Source organism: Gadus chalcogrammus, chromosome 20, assembly GCF_026213295.1.
Source record: "Gadus chalcogrammus isolate NIFS_2021 chromosome 20, NIFS_Gcha_1.0, whole genome shotgun sequence".
Classification (NCBI taxonomy): Eukaryota; Metazoa; Chordata; class Actinopteri; order Gadiformes; family Gadidae; genus Gadus; species Gadus chalcogrammus.
Genome location: NC_079431.1, coordinates 7,352,205 through 7,366,488, shown reverse-complemented (window position 1 = coordinate 7,366,488; position 14,284 = coordinate 7,352,205). Strand labels below are relative to the sequence as shown.

At 46.9% G+C, this 14,284-nt stretch overlaps 2 protein-coding genes across 6 annotated transcripts in view; both read right to left on the bottom strand.

Moving 5' to 3' along the window:
- Positions 1-23: 23 nt before the first annotated feature.
- LOC130372950 (immunoglobulin-like domain-containing receptor 1) lies at positions 24-7,496 on the bottom strand. Its single transcript, XM_056579113.1, has 9 exons — positions 6,771-7,496; positions 5,839-6,009; positions 4,717-4,866; positions 3,744-3,863; positions 2,615-2,761; positions 2,052-2,177; positions 1,298-1,951; positions 918-1,177; positions 24-682 (listed from the first exon to the last, which is right to left on the bottom strand). The coding sequence occupies exons 1-9, from the start codon at positions 6,817-6,819 to the stop codon at positions 644-646; spliced, it is 1,716 nt and encodes a 571-aa protein (XP_056435088.1). The 5' UTR covers positions 6,820-7,496; the 3' UTR covers positions 24-643.
- A 327-nt stretch (positions 7,497-7,823) lies between these two features.
- Positions 7,824-14,284, bottom strand: part of LOC130372946 (immunoglobulin-like domain-containing receptor 2) — a 12,428-nt gene continuing 5,967 nt past the window's right edge. The window contains exons 4-10 of one of the 5 annotated variants that reach the window (XM_056579101.1): positions 13,687-13,743; positions 12,385-12,531; positions 11,790-11,969; positions 11,417-11,512; positions 10,646-10,847; positions 9,354-10,332; positions 7,824-8,856 (exon numbers count right to left, since the gene is read on the bottom strand). In XM_056579101.1, coding sequence (XP_056435076.1) covers positions 8,821-8,856; positions 9,354-10,332; positions 10,646-10,847; positions 11,417-11,512; positions 11,790-11,969; positions 12,385-12,531; positions 13,687-13,743 — 1,697 coding nt within the window. In that variant the 3' untranslated portion in view covers positions 7,824-8,820. The remainder of the gene's footprint in view (positions 8,857-9,353; positions 10,333-10,645; positions 10,848-11,416; positions 11,513-11,789; positions 11,970-12,384; positions 12,532-13,686; positions 13,744-14,284) is intronic. The other 4 variants (XM_056579102.1, XM_056579103.1, XM_056579104.1 and 1 more) reach the window with 4 other exon arrangements.

Below are 14,284 nucleotides of genomic sequence, written 5' to 3'. Positions count from 1 at the left end.
AGTCAAAGCGTTTATATTGGTTGTCAACACAAATTTATTAAAAATGATGATATTTATTGAACATGCATAAAAGTTACATTTACAATAACAAGTATTCAGACAAAAAATATTTAAGTACCTGTGTTTGGAGTTACAATCAAAAAAATTTCAGACCAATACGCCTGAAGAGGATTAAAGGATAATATAGAAATCATGACAGTGTGCAGTTATGAAGTACTCACATTTGGTCACTAAAGCTATTTTAGAAATTACAATGACAATATGCTGGAGACAACGATTACTTCAGATAAAAAGCACCAATTTGTGCCTTCATTAAAAAATACCAAAAGCAGATCATACACATTTAACATTAAAGCCAACAAAGCTATGTACAAATACAATTTTACATTAATGCAACCACATTATACATGTCGTTAACAGTTCTAACATCACTGACTGGCATTGGAAGTTGGAACCACTTTACAGGTGTCATGAGTATTGACAGCTTATACAAAAACAGAAATTAAAAAAAACTTCATAATGAACGCAGTAAAAAAAAAATTACAATAACATTTACAGAAAGAATTTTTCCAAACAAACAAAAACTTCAATGTACCTGCAGTCTGTCTCAATGTCATCTTTTTTTTCAAAACAAAGATAAGCTTCAGATCACTACGCTGATGCCACTACGTGAGCTTCTATCCTATAAGAAAAAGTGGGAAAGGGGAAGAAAAAGTCAATACAAGGGAAGCAGAGGAACCAGAAACCATCCAAACAGAAATGGGCAGAAGGAAATGCCAAGGAGAGAGAGAGAGAGAGAGAGAGAGAGAGAGAGAGAGAGAGAGAGAGAGACAGAGAGACAGAGAGAGAGAGAGACAGAGAGAGAGACAGAGAGAGAGACAGAGAGAGACATGTTAGTAATCGCTAGAAGATCTTACGGAGAAGCGGTCGTAGTGCTTCCGGCCGCTGTTCTGTCCCGGCTGGCTCTCGATGGAGGAGTAGCTCGGGGGCTTCTCTGGCCACAGCTTCCCTTTGCCCACCCGTCCGCGGAGGTCCTCGTCCGAGCTCCAGGACCCCCTGCGACTCGGCGGCGAGTAGCTCCGCTCCCTACGCGGCACCGCGTGGCGCATTTCCTCCATCAGATCATCACGACTGCGGGTTCTCGGCCTGGACGCTCTGCTCCTCCCTCCTCCTCCTCCTCCTCCTCCTCCTCCTCCTCCTCCTCCTCCTCCTCCCCCTCCCCCTCCCCCTCCGGCTGTGGCTGCTGCTCTCCTCCCGGCCGAACCTCCTCGGTCATCCCTCACCCCTCCACGAGCACCTCCTCCTCCTCCTCTTGCCCCTCCTCCCCCCCCTCCTCCTCGACTGCTCTCCCAGTCCGAGTCGTCGCTGTAGCCCCTCAGGATCCCCCTGCGTGGGGGCGAGGGCTCCCTGTACACACCACGGCCGTCCCGGCGGGGGCGACTCCCTCCTGCCTGGATGCCGCCGCCGCCGCCGCCTCCCGCGCGCTGTGAGCTCCCGCTGGACTGGCTAGAGACCCGGTGGCCTCCCCTGACCTCCTCCCCGGCCCCGGGCCCCCGGCGGCTGGGCGGGTGCTGGACAATGGGCGGCAGGGTGATCACCCTTCTCTCCACCCCTCTGACACCCATCTCGTCCAGGGCGGACAGCATGCTGGGGGGACCCGACGAGAAGGGCACCGCGTGGGGAGGAGGATGGGTCGGCTGCCGGCGGGGTCCGGCCTGGGGCAGGTGCTGCATGGGCTGCGGAGCCACCATCACGGGGACGTCCATGCCCCTCACCTGGTGCTCCAGGAAGTCCAACATCTGGTTGGGGTCCTGGTGGCCGCCGTGCATGCCGTCGCTGCCGTGGTAACCGTGGTGCTCTGGAGGAGGGGGCTGCTGGAAGAGGGGCATCGGCTGCATCCCGATCGGGGCCATGGCGAAATTCTGCTTGGTCGGATATTCTGAAAACGAGTCTGGAGTGCCACAATTTGAAAAGTGAAACCACTGCAAATGATACAAAAACAAAAAAGCAAAACACCACACTATGCCCTAATGAATAGAAAGAATACCCACTTGAGTACAGCACGGGCTGGCCATGGGAGGAGACGTTGGAGCTGACGGGGGCGTACATGGGCTGTCCGTGCATCCATGGAGCCATGCCCTTCTGGACATCACGGATCATCCTATGCTGCATCACCGCTGGGAGGGGGGGTCAAGAGGAGAGCCAGTTAAGGGTTTGTAAGCGGTCCACAGTTGATAAGGGAGTTCGGATTAAGCAAGCTCGCAGACAGGAGTCGGCGCTTTTCAACATGTGTTTGGGAAATTTTGTTTAGAAATGAATAAAGCCATTGCCGTGTTTGATTGACGTTTTTACATCAAACAGGCTGAGAAGTGACTGGACGCTCTCCCACAGTCAGTTCCTAGTGTGAACCGAATTTGTATTACTTTGCTCCGAGCGCACCATGGATGTGGAGAAGCCGAGCTGTCCCCTACGCCCAAGGTAGCGCCACTCCGCCACCACTAGGTGGGGCTACAGTGCTTAATCTCAAGTCAATAAGAATTATTTTGGAATGAATGACCCTGAAAGGCATGAGAACATGGGTCTGAGGAACAGGAAGAGGAGCGGCCTGCCTCACCTTTCTCTGGGCAGCAGCAGGTGCGTGGGCAGCAGGGACAGCGGATGTAGCAGCAGCACTTCTGCGGGCAGCACTGGCAGCAGCAGACGCCCAGTAACAGGAGGAGCAGGAGAGCCCCCAGGATGATGAACAGGACCGTCAGCCAGTCTGTGGGGAGCAGCGAGGTCAGGGGTCACGGAGAACCTCAACAGGGAAATGGGAGTGGCTCTGGGAACGGGACTCAAATGTTCACCCAGCAGCCCTTTGCTCTAAAGCCAAAAGCAAAAAAAAGTTGCCATCTAATCGACATCAATGCAAGTGTTATTGATTTAAAAAGATCATCAACACAATTAAATACACATTTAAGAGAGCTCCATGGTGACTAGGGCTATTTTAAGAACATGCCCTGCGGGCGACTCCACGAGGTCCCGGCGGGTGACCAGGTGCCCGCCGGGACCATGTTGGCTACACCAGTGGCCTGTACTACGAACCCTCGATTAGTGGGTTAGCGAGGTATGTTGCGCTCAAAGCCTGGGTGAGCTGGGACACGAAAGTCCATCTCTTTTTAGCGGCGCTGTATCGCCATGGTGACTTTAGGGTGTATTTAAAGTGAATTCCCTAAACTATAGAATAAGGCAGGTTGAACGCTGCTTATGCATTTTGAAATCATCATTCTATCTAGACAATATGCAGAATAATTTCACTTATACGCATTTATATAGACTGCTTGATCTATCCAGTTTGTAAAGGTGAGTAAAATAACGCGATAAACGCCACTTTCACGTGAACGCGCATTGAACCTAAAGTGGAAAACCTGGCTTGACTAATCCAATCCTAAGTGAGCTTCGTAGAACCATTTAACTCTGATCGCGAGTTGCGTCTCTGTCGATCCAGGCTTTCCCAAGAAAGCCTGGGTATGTTCAGCAAGGTTCGTAGGACAGGGCACTGGTTTGACACTAACTGTTGTTGCCATTCTTCCAAATCTTTTTTTTCTACAAACAAAGCAATCCCTTTTGCCAGAACAATGCATTATGGATCGATATGTCATTTCTTCAATAGAAAAACACATGTGTATACTAACAGTCATGTATACTAATACAGTGGTGCCAATACATACAGTAGGCCCGGTAACCGGTCCTACTGTACTTACGGTAGACGATGAGTTTGATTTCCCGATCAGAGTCCCCGACAGTGTCGCCAGGCGCGTCAATAGTGCAGAAGTACATGCCGTTATCCCACCACATGACCTCGGTAATGGCCAGGTCTGCCTCTGCAAAGGGATAGCAATTTATTTAAATGGACTATGTGAAGAAAGAATCAGATATTCCTACTCATTACGAGCTCCTTTTGCCGGTAGATGAACTGCAGCCTGCATGAGCTCCATGGGATAAGACAATAACAAATCAGAAACTTAAGCTAGTGACAATCCTAAATAAATGTTGTGGTCGCATTTTCTCTGGTTAAATTACAACAATTTTATAGGCAATTAATGCAAGTTATGCATGTACAAATCCTACACGCAGTCCCTTAAGTATACAACTTCCAAAATATAACATACACAAAGCGGCTGTACTTTCACAAATAGGCCACATATGTGCATGGTTCATAGATGCATATTTAGTCATCTGGTCAGAGGCTTTTATCCAAAGTGACTTCTACGTGAGGCAAAAACAAACAAAGCACATCATCCATGTTGTTGCTATTGTTTTGTATGATTGCTGAGAAGCTGTGGGGAATTAGGCACGATGGCCTTTTTGTTCATACCATCCAATGTCCTACTTCGAAACCTAAACAAATGCCAAGGGATTTCATCACGGATCATACAGTTTTCCGACGGTCAGTGTGTGTGTGACATTTACATTTACATTTACATTTACATTTAGGGCATTTAGCAGACGCTTTTATCCAAAGCGACTTACAATAAGTACATTTGTCATAAGAAGTGCATCAATATATTGCTGTCAGTACAGAAAGGATGTTCATAGAACCAAGTGCAAGTACAACAATCGCTAGGCTAACCAATACCCCGTGTTACAGCAATGATAGCAGCTACTGCAGTTGCTACACAGTTAAGTACTATGATACAATACAATACTAGACATACTAAACAATGAGGGACTCACTGTTTAGAATGGTAATCTTGCGCTCGCGGTACTCCGCGCCCAGCATGGCCTCATTGGTGCCCCTCTTCTGGACCACCGTGCGCAGCGTGCGCTGCCGGTCCGGGCAGTCGTTGGCTGGGTCCTGCCCAAGGCTCAGAGCCGCCTGGTAGACTATCAATGTGAAGACCACCAGGGGGATGGGGACGTTAGATTAACCAACCGGGGGAAAGAGACAATAATATCCTACAGGAGCCATGTAACAATGTGGTAATGATGTTATGTTTATAACTTTCTCCCAAATTGTGTTTTGTTGCTGTATTCTTTCAGCATTGTGAGACCATCCTGCTACCGGGAGATTTATTTTGGGAAACACTTTACACTCAATGATACAGTACCATCCAAGTAAGGATTAATATGAGATATCATAGAAAATGCCATAGTATCAACACTGCTCAAGAAATTTCATTGAAAAAAGTATTCCTCTACATTTAACCAAGCATCTTCAAATTAATGTAAAGGACATTGATGGGGAAATGTCACATTGTCGCAAACATCACAGGATTGCAGTGTGATATAAAGAATCAAAAAGGTAAACACCTAGTTCATTAACATTACATAGACTGAGAGGGCTAAACTGATTAGCTGTAGCCTGCATTGTCATTCTAGAACGGGGGGAGGGAAGAGGTCCTGTCTGTGGAAGGTGGGTTATTTACACATTAAAGAAGTGAGGTGTTTGCATTAAGCATCAGACCTCTTTGCTCCATAGTTAACGCTATTCAACTGGGGAGAGGAGAGCCCCTAAATTCAGAGAGATCTCATACAAAGGACTGTTGCAATTCATAAACAAGAAGACCAAGTAAGGGGGATTATATGTGACGTGTAATTAGATTTTCATATTTTCCACAGGTTCAATATGCCGTTTTCTGTTTGGAAAGTTTGGCCAAGCACAAAAGGTGACAAAAGCCTTACGAACATGAATCTTTTCAACCCAGTCGTGAGGAATGTGAATTTCTAATCTGCCTTGTGGTGAACAAGTCTCCAGAAACTCCCACCATATTATGTTCCCTCCCGCGGTTCGTTCTTCGTAATGCGTTTTTTTTGTATGGCTTCTTTGCAGCGACACACAAGCACCGGCTCACTCACCCGTAGAGTAGTACTCCAGCACAGGGTCTTTACAGAAAGACTTATACCTCCAGGTAACCAGGACGTCTTGAGCGTTGGCCGAGGTGGAATAGTCACAGCGGAGGATTACCGACCCGAAGAGAAACGTAGTCCTCTCTGTTTCGGTAACGATCACCTGTATGGCGAACAGCTCTGATATAGAGATGAGGCCGGAGAGTGGTAGACGACGTTAGAGATTGTAGACAATTAATACAAATACAACTTACTGAGACTGCAACAGAATATATCTGAATAGGACAACATCATGAATGGGCTGGTATAATGCAAGTGTACATTAACTGCATTTGAATATGCCTACGTCAATATTAATAATAGACTAGGCCTATATTGTGTTTAGGAATCCAAAACCCAATATATATTTGAGGAGGCCTATCAGTAAAAGCAAGAGCAAGGCCTGAACTGTAATGCAGCATGCTTGGACTTTTAAAACCTTTAAGTGAGTTATACTAATAAGAATCTAACCCAACTGGTAGCATGGGAGCTTATTTCAAGAAGTGCAAACGCACATATAGTAACTATGTCTTTAAATGTAATTGCTGCTGTCAATCATCTGCAATGTTTACAGCTCTCAGTGGGGTGTTGACAGATCACAACGCAAATCGGAAACAAGTGTACATCGAAAGACAGGGTTTAAAATATAAAATAAAATATAGGCCGATATAAAAAGATATAGGCCTATTCATTCGAAATAGATTTTAGTTTTTTTTACATTATCTCGTAAAGTGGCACTGGGCTGTCCTTGCCGTCTTGTTTACACCTGTCGATTATTAACCTGTCCACATTCTTTATTTGTTCAGTTTGTCCATGTGTCTTAGACCTATATCATACATCGATGAGGTATGGCCGAAATGTTAAATTAGTGTGCACCTTGAAACGTTTTGAAACAGGATTACCTTTGGGCAGGTGAGCCAGAAGAAGTGCCACCAATATCATATTTCCCATCTTGTGCTCCCAATCCTGTCGCGGAAGCGACGGACACTTTCCGTTTTAAAACTCAATATATCCAGAAAATACAAAGCGTCCAGACTTCTGCGTGGCGTAGAAACTTATCGACATTATCTGTAATTGTATACGATCGTTGCGCTAATGTTTTTTGGTCCACGGTATCCGCTTGTTAAATCGTGAGCAGGCCTAATGGCACGGCGAACAACTTTCCTCACAGGGAATAACCAGCGGCACTAGCGTCCCATCCCCCAGCTTCAGGTGACATCACTGACCCCTCCCTCGGAACAACAGGTGGATTTCTCCGTGAATAAAATAGATCAAAATGTACAACGGAAAATAAAGAAAGCTGGTAAAGAGACGATTGCTCACCGCGCCCGAACACCCTTTAGTGTTGGTGATTTAGTTACATGTGGCCTTTTGCAACATGCGTCGCATAGCAGCCTACAAGTGGGTTGGGCTCTGTTGTTTGTATCTCTCCAGGCTCCTATTCAGTTTATTCAAAACACTCCTTCCTGGCTCAAGTACTGTTCTCTGTTGAATGGGTAGCCTACAGCCTACTTAAAAGATCTTTAGGGATAAACTACATCTCATCTGGTTTTCGAGAATTGGCTTAATTTTGACCTTTCTGTTTCTAGGCTTTTTCCCTAATATTGTGAGAAAGTCTGGGAAAAAGTCACTCATACATTTTTGTTTGTACCTATAATCTTTATTATTGACCTGCTATGGTAGGTTTCAGTTAACAATATCATTTGGGAAACGTAATAAAATATGTAATAATTATGTTAACACATAATTGCTTTCCCTTAATTGTTATTGAGGGGTACATGCCTTATTGTAAAATTGTACACAGTTGTATAAATGATGGTTGTCAGAACAGTGAAGTGTTTGTTTTGTTTTGTATATTTCTGATAAGCAACGATAAGAAAACATACTCATTATCCAGGGTAAACACACATTATCAAAATTTTATCAGGAATAGTGACCACACACATACGTAGACATTTATGAATAGATCATAGTTTTTTTTATTTCGAAGGCATTGATTTTTTCCAAGCAAGTATAATACAAAAATGTGCTATGGCACAAACTCCAAGCCCATGGAATAGCCTAGGCCTGTATATTTTCATAATGTAACAAATGGGTTTGGATAGTTTCAGTGCATTTCAATATATATTACCATACAATGATACATACTGGCTACAAAAAGTACTAAAGCACATCAGATATATAGCACAAACAAAAGCACTCAGTCATCCACAGTCATTCACAGACTCACTCCTACGTGTTCGTGTACACACACGCACGCGCAAACACACACACACACACGCATGAACAGAGTAAACCTGAGCTGTGGCAATTTAAGTGAGAAACAAACTGAAATGAAAAAATATTGTAGAAAAATCCGGATCAAAGTGCCGTGAACTCTTTTTGCTGAATGTAACACAACACAAGGAATGTACTGGAATAAAAAAATGCATACGAAAATACATACAAAATTGGCAACAAATTGGATGATTCAGAACAACTGGGCACTGGTACAGAATGGCACTCACCTTGGCAATGGCATTATTATTGTTTATTCGTCACGCTGCTGATCTAAGAGGACCATAAGAGCAACCTCCGACCTGCAGGAAAGCACCTTCATTTTCATTCATATAAATACCTATAGGCAGGTGCTATCAGCATTACTCCTCAGTCAGAACGCGTACACCCTTTACTCTGCTGTACTAAACTCTTTCCGCACACTATTGCGGTTCTCATTCATTCCTCATGCATGTCCCTCCATCTCCGTTGATTTCCTTGCCAGAGTCTTTTCAAGTAGCGATGGTCCTTGGTTTCCTTCACCATGGGGCTTTCCATGTTAAGTGAACGGTTGGGTTCTTCATGAGTGCACACAGAAGATGCTTTGACTGCTTGGTGTGAAAGTCTTTAAAGGTGATGGATGGCAATGGTGTGTGAAGCCGGGGGGGGGGGGAGGACTCACGCTGTTCTGCGTCGTCACACTATCAGATTGTCTCGGCTCAGTGCATGGCTCTGTTTGGGAAGCACACATGGAGAGCCACATGTTAGAGAGACCAGCCCTGAGGAACATGCTGGGTTAGTGGAGTCAGTCTATGCAGGTCATGTTAATACTGATATTGATATGGAGTGCAACACGAGCATGTAGCGTATTGGATATGATATGAATATATGACATGATATGATGCATTAATGTCGCCCATTTGTGTCGGAATGACACTGTAACATGCTTTGTGCTGAAACCTCAGCCCCATGGTTAAAATTGAAAGTTTATTAGTTGCAATGAGTTGAAACGGAAATAGGTTAGGAGAGAAGTCAGAAAGAAGATATGCATATATGTCCACATATATGTAACCAGTTCAAAATGATCATTCATCCAATCCAGGGAGCACGTACAACAACCTCAGAATGCCGGTCAACACGTCTAACGTATTCAGAGCTGTGTTTGGATCTTCCATCCACAGAAACCAGAGCCGAGCCGGAGGCCTTCTTTGGTACTACAAGTAACTCACCAGGTTCCGGTTTCTCTCCAGCTCCTCCCGGCCCCCCGGTAAGGCGTGGTGCGGCCCCCTCTGGGGCGCTGGGAGGTAAGAGAACGGCCTCGCGTCCGGGTCGGCTGTCCTGTACCGCTCGGTGCCGGGCGGCTCTACGGTGCGGTACCGCTGGTTGCTGGACGGTTCTGCTGTGCGAAGAACCTCCCGGGTTGGCGGTTCCACGGCACGATACCGCTCATTACTGGGCGGTTCCGCGGCACGATACCGCTCATTACTGGGCGGCTCCGCGGTGCGATAGCGTTCGTTACTGGGCGGTTCTACGGTGCGATAGCGTTCGTTACTGGGCGGTTCTACGGTGCGATACCGCTCGCTGCTGGGCGGTTCTACGGTGCGATAGCGCTCTTTGCTGGGCGGTTCCACATCGCGGTACCGGTCCGAGCTCACCTCGGCCCTGCGGTACCTCTCACCCTCCAGCTCTGAGTAGGGCGGCAGGGAGTCCTCTTCCTCGGGACGGTTGCTAGACGACCGGCTGTAGTAGCAGTCGCTGCCCTTCCCCCTGGAGCTGCCCTTGGAGGGGGTATCGCTGTCCTCCTCCGGCCTGCCCCCGCCACCCCCGACGCGCCCCGCCCGACCCCTGACCTTGCTGTCCAGGACGCTGCTCAGGAAGCCGTCGTCGTAGCCCCGGTCGTCGCGTGCGCGGCGGTCGGAGGGGCGCGAAGGACGGTCGCTGTCCCACGTGCCCCTCCTCTTCTTCTCCAGCGAAGGGCTGCGCCGGCGCCAGTCTCCGTCGTCGTCGGCGTACTCCTCGCGGCGGAAACGGCGAGGGGGGCTGCCGCCGGGGGAGTCCCGGTCGTAGTCGCGGTCCCGGGGATCCCCTCGGCCGGCCCGTGTGCCGCCGTAGGAGCGGGCAAACTCCTCCAGCTCGTCCAGAGAGCCGGTGCGCCCTCTGCTGCCCAGAGTCTTCCTCTGCAGGTGCTCCGAGCGGGGATTCCACCTGCTTCACACCAAAGTCCGCAACACAGCCACGATTACGGAAGAGCTGGTGCAACAATTCATCACATTCCTGTAAGGCTTCCCTGCCCCATATGATAATTAATAATAACTGATTGGCCACACTTCATCACATTCCTCTAAGGCTTTCCCCCCTTCCCATATGATAATTAATAATAAATAAGGGATTGGCCTGTTGACCTATTCATCTATGTTTTAAATGTATAAAATCTGAAAAGGGGTATCAACTGGGGGTGTTAATGAGCTCCTAATTTCAGATGGTGGGACACTCGGCTGGAAGATGTCCACGAGGAGCTGACCTTCGGTCCAGCTCGTTGTCCGACTGGTTGCCTCTGAGCCGCCTCCCCCTGCGACCCTGAGTGGGCGGAGCCGCCCGGTGAGCTGATTGGTCGTCAAGGTCCACTATGGACGGGAGCGCCTTCATCTGGACCGTCTGGTAGGTGTGCCTGAAATCCACGTTCCCGCCTTCATGGAGCGAGCTCAGCTCTGATAGGCTCCTGGCTGTTCGGACAGGAATTGAATGATGAGGACGTGCGGGAAACGGTACGTATATACAGAAACCAGACTGTTTTATATGTGATTCGATTTTTGTTATAATACCATTCACTAACCGTCCCAAAGTACGAAAGGTTAAATCATTAGACATGTGCACTGTAAAACTGGGTCATCCATTGTTTGGAGTGGACATGTAGTGATAGTAGTATAGCCATATCCAGTTACTTCCTGTAACAGGCTTTTAATGTCTGATAAGCCTAGTGACAATATCTTTGTATTATATTACATAGAACAAAGGTACCAATGTAGGATGTAGAGACACATAGTCTATTGTCATTTACAGGGACTGCCATCTTAGCAAAGGCAATCACGTTCACAATTGTTTCAACAAGGACAGAAGCCATCAAAGTTCTACAATAATGAATGTGAAAACGAGATGAGGATGATGTTGTAATGTACGCAATCGCTGACAAAAGAAACTTTAGATCAACACAAACGCCCAGCACCAACACAAAGCATCATGCCGTCACACAGACTACATGTGGAGCTGCTCCCTAGTCCTTTCGTAGTCTTACGTTGGAGCGTGACCATCTTTGTAGAGGGGAACTTAGCCAGCTCCTTCTCTACGCGGTACAGAGCTTCATTGGCCTGGTGCCGATAACCACTTCTCGCTGTGGACATGGACAGGCACATGCATGCACACGGGGCCGTAAAAAAGGCAAGGACACACACACACACGCATACATGCGACATTTAGTCTACAGTACAGACATGCCCACGTTCAGGCAAAACATACGTTAGCAAACATGCACAGATAGACACGTTGAGGTATACATAAAGACTAGGAAAAACACACAGAAAGAAATGGGATGGGGGTTAATGATGGTTACCATGGTGGCCAACGAGACCGTGTGGTCTGCCGTTTGTTCGACAACTGCTCACACCTACCTGCCGCTAGGTTATTTTCAATTGAGGGAAAAGAGGACATCTTGGGCTCTGCATGGGCCGGAGGGGCTAGAGGGACCAGGGTGGGCACCCCAGGGATGTAGTAGGGGTACACTGGTACCTGGGACGGCTGGAGGGTCTGGGGCAGCTGGCCAGTCTTCGCCATCTTGCCTGCCTCGTACACTGGGTGAAGGGAACAACGAAAGAGGACAAATATTTGATTTTGGGTTTTTTCTTGCAGCAGATATCCAGTTTTACAATGGAACGAGGAAATGAAGCCGTTGTGTGTGTGTGTGTGTGTGTGTGTGTGTGTGTGTGCATATTTGTGCTTATGTGTTGTTGTGTGTTGGTGCATGTGTGTCTATATGAGGCGCTGCCATTTTCGTAAATTGTGTTTGTGTGTAATGGTATTGCATTACTTGCACGTATTACTGCTTTATTAAGCTTTTCCATTTGTTTGGATCTTTAAATATTTATGGATAGATCTTAGTGTTTTCTATCAAAGCCATTGATTCTCAAAAGAGGTAGAATAAAAATCGGTGATATGGCACAAACTGTGTGTGTGCGTGTGCGTGTGCGTGTGTGCGTGACTACCCACAGTGGCGTGGACAGCAGCAGGTCTCCGGACAGCAGCAGCAGCGGAGGTAGCAGCAGCAGGAGTGGGGGCAGCACTGGCACCAGCAGACGCCCAGCAGCAACAGGAAGAGGACACTGCCCAGGGCAACACATCCAACAAACACCCACTCTGGAAACACACACGCACACACGCACGCACGCACGCACACACACACACGCACAGACGCATACGCCCGGAGACACACACACCGATACACACACACGCAAAGACAGACACACGCACAGTTACACACACACAAATACACACGCAGACAGAGGGGCACACACACACACACACACACACACACACACACACACACACACACACACACACACACACACACACACACACACACACACACACACACACACACACACACACACACACACACACAGAGAGATAAGACATACATTACACAGATAAGAGGTCTACGTATTTTTCCCTTCAAGTAATCAGATACCATTACTGTAATCTATTGAGGTCTTATTCGAGGAAGTATGACTGAATATTCACAAGAATTTAAAACTGTAATGTGTTCATCATGAAGGCATGCTCATGAATCATGTGACCATGATCAAACATACACCTAAAAAAATATCCTGAAAGCTGCCTTCTCTGCTCACAGACACAGATAACACAGCATTAAAGATATAAAACACACACACACACACACACACACACACACACACACACACACACACACACACACACACACACACACACACACACACACACACACACACACACACACACACACACACACACATAAACATGAATTAAAGCAACGTGTTGGTAATTCTACAAAATCTGTCCATCTGCTCTTATCGCATCTCTCTAGTAGTCTGACTCCTATCCACATTCTTTCTTAGGGTGTGTCCAAAGTAACTAATTTAGTTCATTCATCTCCCTGTTCCATGTATACACACATTGTCGGAGGAGTTCCTTTAGCCCATTCATTTAGGGAAAGCGTATAAATAGATTTCAACGGAATTCTAATTTTAAATGTGATTAAACGGTGTAAGAAAAATCCCAATATATTACATATATTCCACCGCTGTGTGGTAATCAGACGAAGGGCACAGGCACAGACAAATTAAGACAAATAAATAAAGCAGTACAGTTTCCATTTGCCACCAAGATTGAGTGTTTGTCAACAAAAGAGGTGTTCGATTGGCCAGAGTTTGTAAAAGAAGACACAATCATTAGTGAAGCCAGTGGGTGCCAGCGCGGGAGAGAGGGAGAGAGGGGGTGAGAAAAAGAGGCAGGAGGGTGAGGGGGCCGTACCTGGCATAATCTCCACATCAAACTCAGGTAGGATATCGTGCTGCTCACCTGTCCTACCTGCAGAGAGAGAAAGAGGGCAGCAGGTGAGAGAAGCAGGAAGCAGGAGCGTGATAGAGCGGCAGGGTGACAGATTTGTCGAAACGGTGTGGCCGATTCATTGCCCATGCAAAAGACAGTAGTCAGTAGGTGATGATAAGAGAGTGTGTACTCTCTTATCTGGGGACCGGAATGCATTGATCACCTAGATCGGTGTTAGTGGAAAAATCAACATTGAAACATTGTTGATGTGGAAAAAGCTATAATAGACGTATAAATGTTTATCGGTGGATTCTGTGGGAAAAAGCCTATCATTTAACCTTTGCTGTCATTGTATCTAGCTGGGTGTTATGAGTTAACCCACGAAACATGGGACTCACTAATGGAATTACCATATGAATGCAAGCTCACATTAACACTAGCATGTGCATTGACACACATCAATACAAAACCGTGTAAGCCGTGAATGTGGGCAAACGAGAAAGTGGAGTGGGCATCGGGAGAACATTGGAGTGTGGGCACAAAGAGGGTGCCATGGAAACTGGGGCAAGTGCTGCACTGA

Bases quoted from the DNA above. Each gene is read 5' to 3' on its own strand.
- LOC130372950 (XM_056579113.1), bottom strand. From the start codon at position 6,819: ATGGGAAATATGATATTGGTGGCACTTCTTCTGGCTCACCTGCCCAAA. The intron at 4,867-5,838 runs GTGAGTGAGCCG...TCACATTGATAG, and splicing joins GCTGGAGTACTACTCTACGG to TCTACCAGGCGGCTCTGAGC. The intron at 1,178-1,297 runs GTGCTCGTGGAG...GAGGAGGAGGAG, and splicing joins GGCAAGAGGAGGAGGAGGAG to GAGGAGGAGGAGGGAGGAGC.